Consider the following 15,363-nt stretch of genomic DNA (forward strand, 5'->3'; position numbering starts at 1 on the left):
TCTCAGAGCCTCATCACTACTGAAGGCTTTTATTTTCATGAAATTAATTAATTAATAATTTAATGGGTAGGGTCTAGTTTACAGGAGGGGAGCAGAGGAAACCTTGCAGGACCGTGTTCTCTTCTTCCCACACTTGACTCTCAGAGGTCAAACTTGCAGCGAGGGCCTTCACCCTAGAAGCCATCCTCTCAGCATCAGTTCTTACTGGAAAGCTCAATGCTTTTAGTCCCAGGTGGGAAGCACTACACTGTCTGAGAGAGCATTACAAATAACTCAGGCATTGGCCCAATACTAAAAAGTAAGCACGCGGGGGATGGGGGGTAGGGGGAGCACACTGAAGGGTTCATTTACATGAGCTCATCACCATAGGTTCTGATTAGTAGGCTTTGTCTAGTCTCCAGGGATTATCATGAGTGAGACCAGACTACACTTGGAGCCATTGGTGGATAAAGGATGTAGAACAAAGAAGTGATCTGGAATGTCCTCACCCTGTTGACATTCTGTTCTGTTTAGTTACATATCAGGCATTTGTAGGCTGAAATTTGTCATACCAAGCTGTTCTTTCTTATGCCACAGATAGATGGCCCTTACTTCCTGAATAGCAAATATATTTTAACCTATTTCATAGTTATTTTATAGCTAGGCTGCATTGAATTTTTTTTTATGATTTCACTTTTAAAAATGTATATGTATGTGTCTCTGTGTTGGACAGATTGCATGGGTGTGATTCCTAAGAAGGCCAGAAGAGGGTGTTGAATCGCTACCACTGTGGGTGCTGGGAACTGAACTCAGGTCCTGTGCAAGAGCAGCAAGTGCCCTTAACCTCTGAGCCATTTCTCTAGCCCCTGCATGTGACTTATAGAGCATTATTTGTACTGTTATATTGCTCTAATATTGCACTTTTGTGCCTTATCGTTTAATAAAACAAAGAGAGAGACACACAATGGGAAACAAAAGCCCCCTGAACTTCCTACAGATGGATAAAAGATGGCATTCGTTAGACATGCTGAAAGAGAGGGCTCTTTAGCTTGCATGCAACAGTCTTTGGAAGGGAGCCAGGCAAATCCTGGTCCAACCGAGAAGAAAGTGAACAGATCTCCAAAGTTAAAAATGCTTTCATTAAAAAAAAAAAAAAAAAAAAAGTGGGTCTGAAAAGTGGAGACATACTTAGAAAATTGGAAATATCCCTTTTACTGAAAGTGTCTTTTTCTTACAGCGGGAATATTTTATTTTATTTTTACTTTTACATCCCCTCTCCAATGTTCAACTTCTGAGCCACTTCAGAGGCATGTGCAAAAGGCAAGGAGGCTTCCAGTAATAGAAAGACAGTAAGAAACTTTTTCCACACACTTGATTTGAACAAGCGAGTGACAGTCATTGCTGCTGTAATTACCGTCCTTGGTGGTGGTACATTTTTAGGGAGCCAACTGACTCATCTGCTCTTTAGACATTAGCGGGATGCTGATAGGACTTTGTGCCAGCAGTTCTGAATGCTAATTGTCATGGGAGGCTCTCCACCCTGAAAATGGATTTTTTGTGTACAAATCTTACTTTAACGCCTTTAACATGCCTTCTTGTGGTTGTGTAGTGTTTTATTAGACTGATTTAATGACCAGAAAAAGAGAGTGCAGGGGAGTATTGGAGAAGAATAACAGCCATTAGATTTACATGGGCTATAAACATAAACATCGTTACATTGTTCATTTAACGATTGAATATTTTGTTTTGACTCGGGGGTCTCACTATGTAGCCCCGTTGGCCTGGAACTCCCTGTATAAGACCAGGCTGGCCTTGAATTCACAGAAATCTGCCTGGCTCTGCCTCCCCAGTCCTGGGACCGATGATGCGTGTTACCATGCCTGGCAGCATTTTGTTTTTGAGGTAACTGTAGATACATATTCAGCTGGAGACTTATACTACACAGAGATTCTTTACCTTTTGCCTGGTTTCCCTGGTAACAAACTCCTCCCAAGACACAGAACAACATAAACAAGGAGCTGACATTTGATACAATCAAAATACAGAGTGGGTCCTTACTGCCAGGACTCTATGGAGTCACACCAGTCTCCCTTCACCCCCTGTGACTACCTCCAGTAGCCACGGTAGCCGCTCCCTACTTCTCTGATTTTGTCCTGTCAAGAACGTGATTAGAGATGTAGATGTAGCTAGCTGGTAGGATATTTGCAGAGCACGCATGAGGCCTTTGGTTCCAGCTGAGTGTAAAGTGTTTATGGCTTGTGTTGTCCCTCTCAGTGTGGGAGTGTATAGTGTATGTTCATGTGTGTGTACTGGCATGCGTGTCTGAAGCCAAAGGACTGAGTTGGCTACCCTGAGCTGTCTTTGCCTTTTGTCCTTGAGGGAGAGTCTTATACTGAACTTGGGGTGAGACAAGCAGCCAGCAAGCTCCAGCAGTCCTGCTGTCTTCATCCCCAACATTACGGACTCCATGATGCCGCACCCAAAATCTTACATGGATGCGGTGGATTTGAACTGAGGCCCTCATCCTTACGCTGAAAGTGGGAAAGTGTTCTTGCTCGGTGAGGTTACCTCCCTAGCCTGCTTTGTTTAGCTTATTCAGTCTCCTTCTCTGGAGATTCACCCAAGTTGTTACAACAGGTCATTCTTTTTATTGCTAAGTAGTAGTCCATGTTACAGATGCGCTGCAGTTTAACCAGCTACCCACTGAATTTTGGTGGGGTTCTTCCTAGATTCCAGCTGTTCTAAACAAAACTTCCATGAATGTACACTACAGCTTATTTTTATGAGCACATAAATGCATTCCTATGTAATAAATTCCTAAGAGTTCAAGTGTTTAAAATAAATAGTATAATATAATATATTTTAATTTCTTTTTCTTGTTTTTTTGAAGAGCTGGTAATGCATCTCGGGGGTAAGAGGCAATTTTTACCATGCTTGATGACCTGAGTTCAATTCCTGGAGCCCACATATGGGAGGAGAGAACCAATTTACATGAATTGTCCCCTGACTTGTATGTGTGTACCCTGGCACATACATGTATGTGTGCCTGCTCATGAGTACACACACAGACACATACAGAGTAAACAAAGAATATAGTAAGAACACAGGTGCTGGTCATGCGTTATTTGTAGTTTTTAAAGACAACGCCACATTCTTTTGCAGAGCGGCTGGGCCATTTTTAAGTCATTTTAAACATCCGTGATGGTTTGCTTAAGCAAATTCTTCATATCCTGTTGAGGATTTGATGGCAATGTCTTCGTTGTTTGTCGCTGTCATCGTCATTATCTTATTTCAGCCCGATGGGCGTGCAGTAATAGCCCACCGCCCTTCTGACTCACACATCCCTCACTCATAAAGAAGTGGCAAGCTTCTCATGTGCTTCTCAGCGGCCTGCACATCTTCTCTGATGACGTCTTTATATGTCCTCTGCTCTCTTGGCTTTTGATTTTGTATCACTAGATCCTCCGCTGTTTTCTTGTTGGGCAACGCATTATTGAACTATTCCCGACGCTGTCCTTGGTCAAATGCGAGGTGAGCGCATATTTTCTCTCAGGCTCCAGCTTGTGTTTTCATTCTTTAGATGGGCTTTTCCCCATCTAGCAGTTTTAATTTTGACAAAGTCCAGTCTTTGAACTTGGTGTGCCTGTGCTTCTGACGTTAGGCCCTCTGCACAGACCAGGGTCCCCATGCACTGGAATTTTGTAAAAGTTTTAAGCTAGAGAGATGGCTCACAACTGCCTGTAACCTCCAGCTCCAGGAGGTTCAAAGCCTTCCTCTGTCCTCTGCAGACACAGCACACATGTGGTATTTAATAGTACATATATATATATATATATATATATATATATATATACACATTTACATAATTAAAGACATATTTTTAAAAACTTCTAATTTTGTTTGTAAGTCTGATCTCAGTTAGTTTTTGGATAAAGGGAGTGTTTTAATGCCGAGGACAAGATGAGCTGTTCTTTGTTCACTTCCTCCTTCTCCTCTTCTCTCTCTCTCTCTCTCTCTCTCTCTCTCTCTCTCTCTCTCTCTCTCCCCCCCCTCCCTCTCTCCACCTCCCTGCCCGTGGTGTCCAATTGCCCCATACCACTGGTTGAAAGGTTATTTTACTCTACCGAGCTCTTGTTTCAGTTTGTCTTCATGGTCTTATAGTTTAGATTCAGTGATGACGCAAGATGAAAGCTGATAGAACTGACTCGCGTTGTATTAGTATTTCTGGGTATTTAATTAAGGAATACAACATTCTGAGGCTGGGAGGACGAGGGTGGCCCAGTCAGCCAAGCACTTGCTCTCCGAGGGTAGTGACAACGCTTCCCTCCCCAGCCTATGTGAAAATTGTGCTGTGACCATTTTCTAAACATCAGAGGTGTGCTGCTTAAGCAAATTCTTCAATCCTGTGCTCACGTGTGCTTGCAGCAATCAGAGTGTCGGGGAGGCAGAGGCAGGCAGACCCCGATGCTCTTTAGCTATCCAGTCTACTAGCATAAACTGTGAGTTTTGGACCCTTTAGAAACCATGTCTCAAAGAAAGTGAATGACACCAGAGGTTTGTCATCACAGCCTCCACATGCACACACATGCGTGCACCTATATGTACACACACACATTAAAAATAAACAATGAACAAATTCTATTTAATTTAATTTAATTACAATATTAGATTTTATTAAGCAAATAAAACCCCCAATCCTATTCTTGTGACCCACAGAAAATATTGTTAAAATTTGATTTTTTGTCTTTTTAATGCATTTTAGTATAATAATGATATGGCATTGAGTTTTTATTCTGTTCCTCCTGTAACATGTAATAGACATTTCCCATGCCATTGGAAATTCCTTCTGATGCTTGGTTCAAGTGAGCTACCAATGTTTTCTGCTCCTAGACTGCCTGTGTATTGCAAGTGCGGCATAATTTGCTATAAAACATCATGTATACTGATGAACTTTCTAATATAATGGGGCTACATTTCATATATATATGCATACACACACATATGTATTATATATATATATATATAGAGAGAGAGAGCATGCATTACATGTGAGAGATGTATATCACATGTCATAATATGTACCACACTTGTATAATTACTATAGCCACCTTCATTTTTAATCTTTTATTCCATACATGTATATAATATGTCTTGACTATCTCTATCTCCAGCCCCTCCCGTTTCGCTTACACTCCACAAGACGTCCCTCCACCCACCTTCATGTCCCCTCTTCATTTTTGTAACGCTCTGAGCCTAATGAGTGCTGTAAGCTAGACCGTCAGCAGGTCTTGCTGGCTTGCTCTTGGGCAGGGCTCATGCGGGTGAGCACAGCGGCTGTGAGCTCATGTGTGAAGCAGCGTGTCCAGAGGGCAGAGCTCACAGCACTCCTGCATCCTCCTGCTCTTACAGTCTCTCCGCCCTCTCTTCCCTGATGCTCCCTGAGCCTTGTGAAGGCAATTGGTAACAGATGTCTCATTTAGGGCCGAGAACTCAGTAGTGTCTTATTCTCAGCACTGTGACCAGTTATGAGGCTTGCATTGCTGTTTATTGCAGAGAAACCCAGATCTATGAGTGTAACTATAAACATTTAGAAGCGCGTTGACAGCATGACCATTTAGGAGAAGAACAGGAAAGGTGCCTTCCTAGAGGCAGTATGCCTAGCTTTGGTACCATCTGGATGAGCAAGGTGAGTTAAGTCATCCATGATAGAAGCGCTGAAAATTGAATAGTTTCTAATTCTTGTTGTTATGAATAATAACATCCTACGATAGACCCAGTGGCATCAGACACTTGTTAGGCTCTATGTTCTGGCCTAAGCTTGAGAGAAGTTTGGATTCATCTCTTTATCCCATCTGAAATGAGACAATTAATGTATGTTAAGTCACCGGGACAGGTGAATGAATGGTCTCTATCAAGATTTCACACAGTAGCAAGCCCATATTATTTACCCACCTGCTAGGTATTAACGGATTTTCATTTCTGGTACTTTTTTCCCCCTGAAATATAATAGTGATCCATATCAAAACATGGAGAAATTATCCCTCACATACTTATTTTGATTTCAGTAGTTTGGTCATTTCTCCTGGATTTTTACTTTCCAAAACCAGCTTTCTATTTCCAGTGCGTGAATCTTTCACAGGTGAAAACCCCCAAAGGAAGCCGTTCAAATGCAAATGTCTGAAGCAGCTGAGTCTGGGGTTGTTGAACTGTTGTTGCATTTCCTTCTAGATTTACCAACGATGCTGGTTAGTGTTCAAGAAAGCTTCAAGCAAGGGTCCAAAGAGACTGGAGAAGTTCTCAGATGAACGCGCTGCTTACTTCAGGTGTTACCACAAGGTAAGAGCTGGTGGCTGCAGCGCTCCAGTCATTGGCTTGGAAGGAGGTAGCTTGGACTCATTGGAAAAAACGCATCCAAATTATTGATAAGGGTCATGATTGGATTTTTTTTAATGGGAACAAAACATTGTCATGTAATATATTTACTCATTGCTTATTGAAAAATGGTTAATGTAAAACTGTTCCTGTGGCTTCCTGGTCTGGAAAATGATGGTTCTTTGTTCTAGAGAATTTTGTACATACATCTGGTGAAACATGGTAGTATCTGTTTGCTGCTCTACTTGGTGACTTGAGCGTGGGAAAGGGGATTCAAAATGAGGAGGACTAAAGTCTCATGCAACAGCCAGCTTTACCCAGACATCAGACAGTTCATACTCTGAGAGTTGAGAGGACTTGCGTAAGAAAGGTGTCCAATCATAAGGATGAGCAGCATGGACAACAGCAGCTAAAATAAACTCCCTCCTACACCTGGCAGGGGCATGAAAGCATTCTAAGAACAATATTGTGTTTTGAAGAAACTGAGGTCACAAGACTCTTGGCTTGTTTTCTTGGAGTTTTCTCATAAGTGCTCAGAATTCTCACACAATTATACTCTTGGACTGTGTTCTGACAATATCTACCCCCTGAAACATCTGTTTCCTTCATCCAGCTCCTCTCACGTCATGCATACTAATTCTCCCCTCCTCAATTTTAGCCTTTCTTTCTTTCTCTCTCTCTCTCTCTCTCTCTCTCTCTCTCTCTCTCTCTCTCTCTCTTTATCCAATACATCCATTTAATGGGACCCATATGTGCATGTTGTGGGAGCATCCATTGGAGCATAGAAAACTGGGTCTGGGCCTCTTTGCTGTTTAGACTTTTGTGTAAAACCAGTGGAGATGCCTCAGTACAGAAACCTGGCTAGGTAGGGGAAAGGAAGAGGCTCTCTTTTTTTGTAGTTCTTACACAGGTCCTGTGGTGTCTTCCATGTGTGTGCAGCAATAGAAAGCAGTGGTGTGTCACCAAATCCTTCTATAGTCTCCACAGCCATGCTCTCTGATCCCATTTTAAACACCTAGAATCCAGTCAAGTGCATCCAATTGTCTTAGTTGCATTCCAGGTTGTCCAGAAAACAAGGCCAAGGTGTGACTTGATTTACTTGCTTGGGAGGCCTTACCTTCCGAGGAAGCTTCAAGTACCCAGAGCCGTATTTGATTCATAATTTGGACAAATACCATAGATTTGAAGTCTCTATTACAAATGTGGTTGTCCTCAGCTTGTCATGGGGAGCTTTCTGCACTACCCTTATCTCCACGGTCTTTGTGACCTTTGCTGAAAGGATTCCAATGAGTCAGAGTATACGGCAAAGGCAGACATGGTTTATTACAGACTAGAGTGAAATGCTCTCAAGGGGTGATAGTATACGGTGGCCAGAGGGACCATGGTGATTTACACTGTTGGCAGAGCTTATCTGTTCCTGAGGCCCGAGAACAGTCAGTGCACCTTTAGGGATGCTTTCCTGCCAGGGGAGTAGATTGGCGGCCTCATATGGAGTAAGGCTTAAGGGAGAGGCGATGGGTACACCGCTCTTTCCTGTAAACCCTCCACCAGACAGTACTCTTGTGACCTCCTCCTTCATTCTGAAGTCATGTCTCTGGCCAGGGCCAGCAATAAGGTAAGCTCCCTCTCTGACTTGAAGTCTGGAATTCCAGTACCTGGTTTTTACAAGATGTTGATTAAGAGGGGTGTGGGTGTGTACCCTCACAGATCTTCAAATCTTTCAGTGTATTACCTAGTGATCGCTTCTCTTCACTACCTTTCTGCGTATAGGAAAAGGAAGGAGGATGAGAGAAATTGGCTATTTTGCTGGAAGACGTGAGTGCCCCTAACAAAAGGAAGAGAAGTTAGGACAACCTTGTAGGGGCTTTTTCAATCCTGTCCATCGGCTCAGGGTACAGACTCTGTGTTTGAAGTGTGTGGAGACTCCAGATACTTTCCACAGCCCCTACTGACACTTCTGGGAACCAAGTGGCTGGACTTCCTATCGCTGGCTCACTGGCTTGTGTGTGGCATCACTTTCCTCAGCCAAATCCTTACAGTTGGCTTGCAGGATCTTGGCATTTGGTTTCCACTGCCTGTGCAACCACCTAGCTCAGGTTTCACAGTCTCACTGTATCCTGCTCTGGGGTCCTTGCTTCTGGTGTCTATCCACATTGCTACACTTCTACTTTCCCTTTTTCCTGGCAGTCCACCTCTCCTCCAACCTATGCAGCTCGTTCCTTTAGTTCAGTGATTATTCAAATTTCTCTCAGGGAATTATTTCCCTTGACCCTTTTGTTTAGAGTGCAGCCCACCAAGGCACTCCCTTCTGGTCTCCTCTTTCAGTTTCCTTCAGCACTTATGGCCACAGATGTTCTCATTGGCCATTTCTTGGTGTCTCCTTCTTTCATAGTAAAACAGGGTCACAATGCTTTGTGTGAACGCACGTGGCTGTCTCTAACACAGAACTGAGAACGTAGTGTTCTCTAAGTATTAAGGAAAAAAAAAAAAACATCTATAGAAGCATCTGAAACCAGGAAAAGGAATTTTGAGTTGGAAGACATGGGTGATCATGGTGATGGGACCAGAAAACGCCAGAACTTGGGAATTTTAGGGAAATGTTAGGACAGATTCAAACACTGCACTGAAAGGGGCCCTTGACAGGGGGGAAGGGGAGACCTAGGACACACTCACTCACCCTACTTCGGATTTCTACCTGCTGGCTTGTGCTTTAATATGCAGATCTTTGGGGAGCTTGGTAAGCTAGGTTCTCTTTCATCTGTAATCATCATTAACCAAAGTTCAAAGCCCTAGCGCAGAGGAAGGATTATCTCCATTAAGCCTCCAAGCCCTCTTGGGTTACTGTCACCTACTCTTTCTCTTTCAAATCTGATGCGTTTAATATTAATCTCTTGGCGGTGTATAAGTAATTCTGAGATGCGCATTTTTATCTAAGCGCTGGGAAATGTGTATTGTGTTCTTTGCTCAACAGACATGGAATGGAGTCTGGGGACACATCCCTTGGGTAGGAAGGCTATACTGTTTGGCAGTGTGCACGTCATTGTTTAGAATGTTTTTTTTTTTTTATGGCAATTTTGCATATCTGAATCTTTATTTGGGAGTTTTAACATTAAAGTTGACTGTAGACTCTTAAACCTTAGTGCATGCTTCACTGAGCATATAGCTAAAGGTGTTATCTCTCCTGGGCAAAAATGGAAAATAAATAAATAACTACAAGCCACAGAAGAAAAGAGTTCACTTCTTAGCCTCCTTCCTGAAATCACCCTCAAGCAGCCTGAGCTGCCAGAGAGGCCATGAAATTGATTAGCTGTAATTGTGACAAGCTGGGGACTCCAGTGACTTTAGATGTATTCCCTGCCCTTCTTCTGAAGTGCGAACTCCCTGTATTCCTTCAGGAGGGAAAGTGGCTGGTGCTGGCCAGGAGCTGCAGGGTTTCTCAGCTGTGCTCTACTTTGTGGGGGGTGGGGGGTGGGGAATGATCAGGGCACACTCTTGGGTGGAAGAGACTGGCTGCCTGCTTGTTCCAGAGGCCTGGGTTCTGTCCTTGGCTTTGCCTCTGTCTGTCACTGTGCGCCTCTTAGGAAGTTGTTGATGGTTCTCCCTCCTCTCCCCTCCTGCTTACTCTCTTCCCTTCCTACTCCTGCCTCTGTTTCTCAATCCCCTCTGCTGCTCTCCGTCCCCTCCCCTCCTCTCTCTCTTTTCTTTTCTCCCTCCCTTCTCCTGCCCTCTTTTCCCTCTTCTTCTCTTTCCCATCCCCATCCCCATGTTCTTCCTTTATCCTCTCCTTCTCCCCTTTTATCCCAAGGATCTCATAGAACAAACAAATGTAATAAATGTAATTCTAACAAAACTCACAAGAAGCATGCTGCTTTTATACATGTCCTCCTTTCCCAGGATCCACTGGGCCCACTACCGTGTCAACAGTGAGCGACAAGGAATGACTGTCTCTCTCTCTCTCTCTCTCTCTCACACACACACACACACACACACACACACACACACACACACGTGTTTGAAAAGCACACCCCTTCTAATTGCATCATGACCTTTGCCACTTTACCAAGCCCCTTGAGGCTCATTGCTCTGCCTCCATCCTTCATTAATGACTAGTGCTTACTGGAAACCACTCCTGTTTTTCCCAGGATCGATGTCAGATTCTGTACTTAGTTTTTAAAAATGGGACTCTGGGTTCTTCACAGTGAGCTAATGGTCAGTGTCCTAAAAAGGACTTCTTCTCTGTAACCAATCTAATTTCTCCCTCTCCCCCTCTTTTGCTCTCCGTTCCCATGCCTTCCCATCTTCTGTGTATATATTTGTGACAGAATTCTTTCTTTGGTAATGATTTGACTCATTATTATTATTTTTATTTAGTTTTCCTTCCTCTAGACACTTCCTCTTTTGATGTAGCTGGCTGTAATATGTCTTTAAAAAAATCTCAGAATATATCCTAGACTTTTCTTTCAAAGCTCAGATCTACCCAGTGTAGGTCTCCTCTGCTCGGGCCGAAAGTGATCCACCAGGTCATATTCTGGAAGTTTCCTTTCGTGCAAGAGAGCAAGACTTCACATCTCCATAAATGGACTTATCCTTATGTGTAGACATGTTCTCCGTCTGTAAGCCCATCCAGACCTACAGCTCTGGGTGGAGGGAGAATAGGGGGAAGGAGCTAACTGGGGTACAGTCCCCCTCCCCCGTTTTCCTGATTTAGGTGCTTTTGTGAGGCAAGGAGGCACGCATGCTCATGTTCCCTGATGCATGCTCAAAACAGAATGAACTGTCTTTCTGCCTAAGCTTGGTTCCGTTCTGTGGTTTCCTGCCTTGTGGGTTGGCACTCGGAGCCATGCAGCTATTCGCAGCAGAGGCCAGCAAAACACCCAGGACTCTCCCTCTTCTTCTCTCCTCCATGTCCAGTGTCTGTCTGGCCAAGTTTGCAGTCTCCCTTCTGCACCAACCCCAGGCCTCTTCTAGTGCGTGTGGTAAAAAAGTGACCATTTCTCACAATGGCCTTGTGCCTTGTCTCCTCCTCCCTTGTGACTCTCCTGGATCCATCCTGAGTCAGTCTGCTGGGACTATGTTGCAAGGCAGCCCTGACACCTGCGATGCTGTGGCTTATGCTCATGGTGTTGTGCTGGGAGAGCTCACCCCCACTGTTAGGTCTTCACACTTCTTACAGTTACACTTTGGGATTTTTTATAAGATCCCACGTCTTCCTTGAAATAAATCTCAACAATCCTGAAAAGTGTGTCATAAGATAGGAAGCAAAATCTGATGTCAGGCCCTAGTCTCTGTCTTCATAAAAATATCTCATAGGCTAATAAATGCCTTTCAGATCATTTGTTCTATAAAACATATAGAAACATATTCTCATACATATGGAGATTACATTTTCAAAGGGAAATAGAGCAACTCACTACACACTGTGTGTAAGGAGGCTCTGAACCCAGGTTTGCTGCAGTGACAATGCCTTTGATATTCAGATATTCTGGTTTGTGACATAATCAGCACTGTTGCATCGGCCACACTGGTCCCCTCTTTCCCTGCTGATAACTTATGAGTAGGCTTCATTAACAAAACTGCTCCAGAGTACAAATTACTCTTATCCATTGCGATTTCTTCAATGAATTGATGCACAGAAATGTTTCTGACATTTCATTGATAAGAGTTAGATTAGATTCTCATGAGGAGCTTGGTACAAAAACCATGCTAACTCCTGCATTTGTTTCTAGAAAGGTTATCTGGGATCACACAAGCACAGCCAGCTTATGCAGGTCCTCTGTGTCCCACCATCCCTTCTACTAGCCTCAGATGCCACACTCTGTAGTTCAGGCACCTCTGTAAAAAGAAAGACCCGGGACAAATGGATGCGTTCCTGTTATTTCACTGGTACAAATAAAGAGCACGCTCAGGGAGGTGGTTCAGATTTGTCGCTCCAACAGACACGAGTTCTGTTTATTTTAAGTGACCAAGGGTGCAGGGATATTTTTGGAAAAACAGAAACCCACTAATGTAGGGTTTGGCCTGTGACTGTCTAGACTTGTTCTTTAGAAGTGTTGTAAAAAACGTTTGTCTATAACCGCTGTGTTCAGAGGCTCCAAGCAGAGACTCTGGGTGAACACTGGGCTTTGTGCTCAGGACTGCGCATTCAGCTTTAACAGCCTCGATGTATTGGCTTCTCTCTAACTCCCACCTCTGCCTTTCGGCCATTTTTATTTTCATAGAAAAGGCAGTATGACAAGCTAAAAGTTTTAGAATGCATTATAAAAAAAAAAAACTCTTCTGAAATTTTTAAATAGAAATGTTCATAAGCATACCCTAAAATTTGAAGCATCACAATTATGTGATAATAATAACTATAATTTAATTCAGCGGGTTACTCGGTAAGACTTCAAGGCATGCGGTGGGCTCAGAAAGGGACAGTTTTCAGTTTGAAGATGACCTACAAAAGCATAAGGGATTTATGTCTCTTCATTTTCCGTAGGCTAATGGCCTTCGTTTTTGTTTTCGTTTTTCCTCTAAGAATGAAGTAATTTGAGGCTTCTGCAGATATTTTCAATTTGCATACACAAAGTGAGTCACTCACTTAATTTATTCGGTCCCACATGGGAAAAAATAATTAGGATTCAGCCAACAAAGGCAGAGCAGAAAATTGCCTTTTAGGCAGTGGTCTCATTTTCAGTTGGTAAACATAAATAAATCATCATCTATAAATTACCACAAGCAGAAAACAGGCGACATTGGAAGTGAGGTCCCTGTTTCCCTGCACAGGTTAAGGCAGCTCTCTCCAGGGCGGGGCGGAATATCTCTAGGCAATGCCCACTAACCCTGTCATCCCCTCACATGCGGTCCTCGAGGGAGTGCGCCTTTAAGCAGCCAACTGAGTGAATCTCCGTTTGAAACTCTAGATGAAACTTCAACTGTTTCTTCATCTCATTGCAAAGTAATCCATTTGGAAAATTGAATTGTGTAATTCACGGTTGTTTTCCAAGTTGTTATTGCAAAGCCCTCTTAACAGCAAATTAAACTTTTAAAGTATGGCCACTTTGCTAATTGCTGCCTGTTAAACATTTATTTCAGAGAATACTATCATTTATGAGACGAATAAGACATCTGGCATGTTATTTTGAAACCGACAAATTAATTTGCCGCCTATTTTTAGTAGCTTTAAATTAGGTGGCATACTTAAAGATTTATCAGAAATTTAGGAGAGAGTGTGGTATTCCTTTTTTTCCGTGGACCCGTGGCGATGAGTATGGTAATCAGTGTTTAAGTCTTTCCTGTCTTTTCCGTACACCCACTGCAATCCAAGAGGAGATCTTAGTCACTTACAGGCCCAGTGATTGCTGGGCTCTCCTAATCCCATTTCTTGTCCACAGCTCTAATTCCTGCCTCCCTAGGATTAAGGCCACAATAAATGCCCAGCTACACACAGCTCCCACCTGGTGCCACTTACATTAAGATTCCAATGGCCCTTCAGGCCCATTGTACTGGGAACACCTGGCACACATAGTAACCATTGCAGTATACACACACACACACACACACACACACACACACACACACACACCACACATACACACACCCAATACACACACACATACACACACACGTCATGCAACACCACACACACATATACACATGCAAACACACACACCATAAACACTACACACACATACAAACACACACACATACACGGACATCACACATACACACATAACACACCACGCACACATACACCCCATCCCCCACCACATCACACAACACACATACACCACACACACCCCTTTTCTGATGATGTGGTAAAATGCTGTCTGGAAGTCCCCTGGGGGAAGAAAATGTTTATTTCAGCTTGCAGCTTAGTCCATGACTGAGTAAATTATTTGCTTGGAAATTTATCTGGTTGTTGTCGTTGTTGTTTTGTCTTGAACCCCTGCCCATCTCAGAAACCCACCATGGGAAACTCGTGGTCCTAACTGAAGGGTTGTGGCTCTTTGGTCCTTTTCTTACTTATTTAGTGGTGTTGGGGGCCTCAGTAGAGTACCCTACTTGTCTGTATTTGAATTTCTGTCTCCGCTCTTTACCAGTTGTAAGGACAAGTTAAAACCCTCAGGGTTCAATTTTCTTACATATTCAATATAAAAATCATGAAAAAAAATCAGGGCTATAATTGATATGAAGTAGCTATAACTCGATACTTGGCATGTTAATTAGAAACTAGATAAATGTTAGTCACAGACATTGTTATTATGACTTCATTACATTCCCTGTTACACAGGGCTCTGCGGATGGCCCCGGACGAGGCTGAGGGAACCTTTCTCACTCTGGGAACTGTTGGATCTTTGTGAATTAGACTCCTGAACCCCTCCCTTTTATTCATGTATACTTGATCTACATTATTCTTGGGAATTTGCCTGCCTGGATTCCATCCCAGTGTCCCTGCCACTGGCTAGCAATAGTCCAGGCCTGAGCACGTTGCTGAGATGCCTGCCATTCTGCTGTGTTCACAGGAACTGGTGGCAACGCCCACCCTGGGAGTCCTTAAGAACGTTGTATTCCATGTAGCTCTTGGTTCTCAGCGCTGGTAGCACAGTGGACAACCAAATGGACGACTCCCTGCCCCTCCTCTAGGGAGGAAGAGAAAGAGGAAAAGAAAATATATAAAGAAACTACCTCTGGTGCTGGTGGACATGGTAAATGTCAGAGAGAAAGGGAAGTCAGGAAAGGGAACAAGAAGGGTGGGAGAAGACGGCCACAGATTTAAGTGGAGCAGTAAGTGATGCCGCCGTTGGAGAGACACTGTGTGCCAATAAAGGGAGTGTGGGAGTGTGTTGGGGCGTGTGGCTGGGAAGTTCTTCTGTGTGAAAGGTGGATGAAGCAAAGGGCAAATGCTGGTTCTGTGGGTCATTGAAGTTTCTGTGAATGAGGCCAGCTCTAGTGGGTTTTCAAGGCGACGTTGTCTTTCAAATGATCATATCCAATTTATATTGACTTCGGTCAGTTAGTACTTCACTGCAA

The 15,363-nt window shown here is 43.4% G+C and overlaps 1 protein-coding gene across 1 annotated transcript in view; it reads left to right on the top strand.

Annotated features, from left to right (window-relative positions):
• Positions 1 to 15,363, top strand: part of Dok5 (docking protein 5) — a 145,824-nt gene that overhangs the window by 63,593 nt on the left and 66,868 nt on the right. Inside the window, exon 2 of the mRNA XM_051143878.1 lies at positions 6,208 to 6,315. Coding sequence (XP_050999835.1) covers positions 6,208 to 6,315 — 108 coding nt within the window. The remainder of the gene's footprint in view (positions 1 to 6,207; positions 6,316 to 15,363) is intronic.

Source organism: Acomys russatus, chromosome 4 (genome assembly GCF_903995435.1).
Source record: "Acomys russatus chromosome 4, mAcoRus1.1, whole genome shotgun sequence".
NCBI lineage: Eukaryota > Metazoa > Chordata > Mammalia > Rodentia > Muridae > Acomys > Acomys russatus.